The sequence below is a fragment of the Poecilia latipinna genome, unplaced genomic scaffold (assembly GCF_001443285.1).
Source record: "Poecilia latipinna isolate Pla-1442-1.1 unplaced genomic scaffold, P_latipinna-1.0 Scaffold910, whole genome shotgun sequence".
Taxonomy (NCBI): domain Eukaryota; kingdom Metazoa; phylum Chordata; class Actinopteri; order Cyprinodontiformes; family Poeciliidae; genus Poecilia; species Poecilia latipinna.
The window spans coordinates 54,927-59,779 of NW_015113526.1; the positions used below are offsets into that span (position 1 = coordinate 54,927).

A 4,853-nucleotide genomic window follows, 5' to 3' on the forward strand; every position below is an offset into this window, starting at 1 on the left:
AGAGGTCAGGAAACCTGACAGGAAACCTGAGAGGACAGGAAACCTGACAGGAAACCTGAGAGGTCAGGAAACCTGACAGGAAACCTGAGAGGACAGGAAACCTGACAGGAAACCTGAGAGGTCAGGAAACCTGACAGGAAACCTGAGAGGACAGGAAACCTGACAGGAAACCTGAGAGGACAGGAAACCTGAGAGGACACCCCAGAGGCTGTCAGACTCACGTATGTCTGCGACAGATTGGGCGGCTGGTGGCTGTCGGAGAGCAAGATGTCAAAGGAGTCCTCAAAGGTCTCGTCTCCCGAGTGCTGGTAGGAGATCTGCCCCTGAATCAGGTCTCTTTGCAGGAAGCTGTCCACAGGGACACCTGCAGGACATAAACCAGAGTCGCCTGAACAAACTGCAGGACATGAAGCTGGACGGTTTCTCTAAACCAGTGGATTCCAGGCCTAAGGACGTACTATGCCACAGCTTTTAGATGCATCCCTTCTCTAACACACCTGGACCAAATGAATGTCTTGCTACCTGGCCTTTGCATAGCTGACTGACTGCTGGAGAAGGATTCATCCATTTGACTCAGGTGTGTCGGAGCAGGGATGCATCTAAAAGCTACAGCATGGTGCATCTCGAGGACCGGACTTCCCCACTCCTGATCTAAGAGGCTGGAAGACTTTGAGTCTACAGATGCTCTCACCTGGTAGAGTGAGGGCAGTCCCTCTACCTCAGTCAGGTTCACCTCAGTCTCACCTGTCTGGAGGGTGGAGCTCTTCCTGACCAGCCGGCCTGCGCGAGGGGCGCTCACCATCTGGTACAGGATGAGGTCGTCGCTGGAGTCCATGTCGGTGGCCAGCAGCAGAAACTCTTGCAGCCGCACGGCGCCGCCCTCCGGCACCTCCACCGCCACATTGTTGATGAGGAAGGGCGGGGAGTCGTCCTTTGGCAGGATGTTTATGGGGAACTTGTGGCGGATGCTGTGATGGCCGTCGCTGATGCGGAAGATGATGTGGTCACGGGTGGAGTCACTGTCGGAGTGATGGTAGACAACCACGCCCTCCTTCAGGTCCTGCACCTGGAACATGAAGGCCTTCACACCTGGCAGCAGAAATCACATGATCAGAGTCAGCTTTGGTTTGAGCAGAGCAGGATGGGATCGTTCAGGTGGTGGGCGGGGCTTCAGCAGTCACCAGCATCCAGGAGATCTACCAACTTCTGTTTCAAAATTCAATATCTTTTTCCTTTTCCCAGTGACCCGGCTCACCTGGTTCATCCTGGTTTATGGCAACTATTATTATTACTATTACGACCACTAGTAATGCTACGTTAAATACCATAACTATTACTTAGAGTAATAGTATTATTACTACAATCATTACCGTGGTCACCGTGTTCCAAATTATTATGCAAATTGGATTTAAATGTCATAAAGATTACATTTTTTGTTGTGCTATTACATTTATAAATGGTATTGTCTCTCAGGTTTCTGTAATTAATTTCAGAGAGCTGGTTGATTAGTTTGTCAGGTGAGCTCAGTTAAAGGAAATCTGCTGAAGGATGTTCCACATTATTAATCAGCCTCAGGTTTCAGGTAATATTGGAAAGAGAAAGGATCTCTGCTGAAAATCATCAGGTAGTGCAGTGCCATATGAAAAGTATGAAAACATTAGATATGTGATGAAAACTGAAGCGCTATCATCGTACTGTGAAGAGATTTGTGGCTGATTCAGAACAAAGATGGGTTTGTGCAGATAAAGGCATGAGGAAGGTTTCTGTTGGACAAATTCATCGGATTAACAGAGCAGCTGTTAAAATGTCCTTACAAAGCAGCAAACAGTTATTTGAAGCTGCTGGTGGAACCTCAAGGTGTCGGATCCTCCAGAGGCTTGCGGTGCATGAACTCACTGTTCGGCCTCCTCTAACCAGGTTCACAGGCAGAAACGGTGGCAGTGGGCCCAGCCGAACATGAAGATTCATTTTCAGACAGACTTGTTCACTGATGACTGCTGTGCAACCCTGGACGGTCCAGATGGACGCAGTAGTGGATTGGTGGTGGACGGCCTCCACGTCCCAACACGGCTGTGACGTCAGCAAGGAGGTGGTGGAGTCATGCTGTGGGCCGGAATCATGGGGAGAGAGCTGGTCGGCCCCTTTAGGTCCCCTGAAGGTGTGAAAATGACCTGAGCAAAGCACCTGGACTTTCTGACTGATCACTTTCTTTCATGGTTCAAAAAGAAGAGCCGGACCTTCAGTAGCAAAATCATCTTCATGCATGACAAAGAAAGCTGCAAGGAATACCTCTGTGTCATTGGCTGCTATGGGCATAAAACTCATGGTGCGGACACCATCCTCCTCTGACCTCTGACCTACTGAGAACCTCTGGAGTTTCCTCCAGCAGAAGATCTGAGGGTTCAGACCAAGATGCAGTTCAGGTCAATCAGCGGCTCTGGAAGGTTTTCTGACATCCTGCAGAGAAATTAAAGCAGAAACGATCCACAAACTCACAAGTTCAGTGGAAGCAGGAATCGATCAGCTGATATAAAGAAGGTCCTACGTTAACATGCAGCTGTCTGTCAGGATGTTTTACATTGAAATGGCTTTGATTTCACTACCTGTGACCACGTAATGCTGAACATTCAAAAAATGACCGTTTGCACTTTATAATCCATAAAATGGTTAGAAAATCTGCTGTGCATAATAATTGGGAACAGTTTGAGTTTTTTATTTGTGAAAGAAATACTGTTCTCATTGGAGGTTTGTTCAGTAAAATTAGATTTATACTTTAATAGCTCATGACTTGAACATTATACTGACCATCATTTGCATCGACCATTAAGGAAAATCTGAGAAAATATCAGTAGTAGCATAATAATTTGGAACATGGTGTATTATTATTATTGCTATTGCTTCCAGAAACTGCATCTGCTGAAGGTTTTCATTGATTTCTGCTTTTCTTGTAAGTGCTCTATAAAAGCTCAAAGCTGATTGGTCGGTTTTTTCACCTCTTTGAGGAACAATGTTTGACCCTCCTGGCCCCTAGTTGCCCTCCAGAGTCAGCTACCCTCCTGCGGTGGGAACAAAAAGTATTCAGCCCCTTGGATGTTTTTACCCAGAATGCTCTGCGCTGTAGTCCACTTCCTGCTTTTGGAGCGGTCTCTGGTCCACTTGCCGTTCACAGATGCATTCAAACCAAACCAGGGATCACTTCAACCAAACCCAGACCGAGGTTTGGAGGACCAGAGGTCAGAGGTCGATTGGTGTTCACACCTCACCAACTGAACCGGATTTCCAAGCAGACAGGCTGGAGTCGGATCGAAGCGGACTGAACAGGAGTGAACGATGCACTCTGAGTCTTCCTGCTGTCACAGCAGCCAGGAATCCTGATGAACCAGTGATTGGACCTTCCAGAACCAGAACCAGGCAATTACAACACTAGGCTGATGTCTGTCCAGTCGTGGGATGACCAGCGCCAGTTGGCTGGACCTCTGCTGAGGTAGGTCAGTCCCTTTAAAGGGGGTGAATATTTATGCAACCACTTATTTAATGTTACATTTTTTTCATTATTTGGTAGAAATCAGTTTTCATTTCGACATTAAACTGGGGCCTTGTCATCTTTTAAAATAAAACCCCAAATTTTGTTGATCCTGATTAGTTTATAAAATAAGACACCCAGAGGGGTGGATACTTTTTACAGACATTGGTTGGAGCCACGTCTGCAGCAGTTGATGAGTTCTGCTGAGGTGCTGCTGCAGTGAAACCCGATTGGGTCGACTCTCCGTCTCCTGCTGCTCTCAACATGAGAAACTTGTTTGTCCTACATGAAGGAAGCGTCTCCATCTGTCAGACGCCACCGGCCAACATGGACCGCTTCCAGTCACAACTCCACACTTTGATTCAATTACCATCCCGGCGCCGCCCAACTGGACCGCGCCTTTAGGTTGGCGCCTGAAGGCATCCGAGCGCAGAACTGGGCCAACGCGTGGCGTCCTACCCGAGGACGGGGACTTCCTGCCGAGGACGGGGACTTCCTGCCGAGGACGGGGACTTCCTGCCGAGGACGGGGACTTCCTGCCGAGGACGGGGACTTCCTGCCGTCCTCTGCCAGGCGGACAGAAGGCCAAGGTCAGCAGACAGCTTGAGGGACGCGCTGGCCCAGCCCGGACCTCGTTAGCGAGAGGACCGGGGGGAAGCGGGCCGCCATCCGGGACCGGGAGGAAGCGGGTCCACCAGACACAGACTGCTCAGTAATTGGGCCCAAAGGTGGTTCTGGGCAGCCGGCCCAATACGGCAGAGATGGGCCGCAGAGACCGTGAGGCAGGCAGCCGGCCATTTGACTGGAGGCGCTGACTGGACCGGGCTGGACCAGTGATCTGTGGGTTGGTCTGCTCCTCAGAGACCCAACATCTTCTGCAGCTCCAGTAGAACCACCAGAACCCTGGCTTCCAGCGCTGGGTAGCAGAAGAAGAGGATTCTGCCAGATCCCGCAGAACCGTCCAGGTTCTACATCCCAATCTGGGCCAGACTTTGTTTTATCTCCGGCCTCCAGCAGAACCGGAACTGGTTCTGTGTGTCTGGGCTGACAGCTCTCCTCCTCCTCTCCCTCAGCAGCATATGTCTCGTCTCCCTGCATGTGTTTCCTAATCAGGTGTAAAATCAGCCAAGGCCACTTTGCCCACAGCGACCTCTGACCCCGCCCTGCCAGCCCGCTGCCGCCGTTCGGATGGAGAGGCAGATTGGAGGCACTGATGGCTTTCATGGCGCCGTGCACATGGAGCAGATGCACCTCATGCACACACACACACACACACAGAGGCAGAAACACACACACACACACACAGAGGCAGAAACACACACACACACAC

The 4,853-nt window shown here is 50.2% G+C and overlaps 1 protein-coding gene across 1 annotated transcript in view; it reads right to left on the reverse strand.

The window, feature by feature from the left end:
• Positions 1 to 4,853, reverse strand: part of frem1b (Fras1 related extracellular matrix 1b) — a 62,602-nt gene that overhangs the window by 48,037 nt on the left and 9,712 nt on the right. The window contains exons 9-10 of the mRNA XM_015048885.1: positions 745 to 1,089; positions 27 to 364 (exon numbers count right to left, since the gene is read on the reverse strand). Of these exons, the coding sequence (XP_014904371.1) occupies positions 27 to 364; positions 745 to 1,089 (683 nt within the window). The remainder of the gene's footprint in view (positions 1 to 26; positions 365 to 744; positions 1,090 to 4,853) is intronic.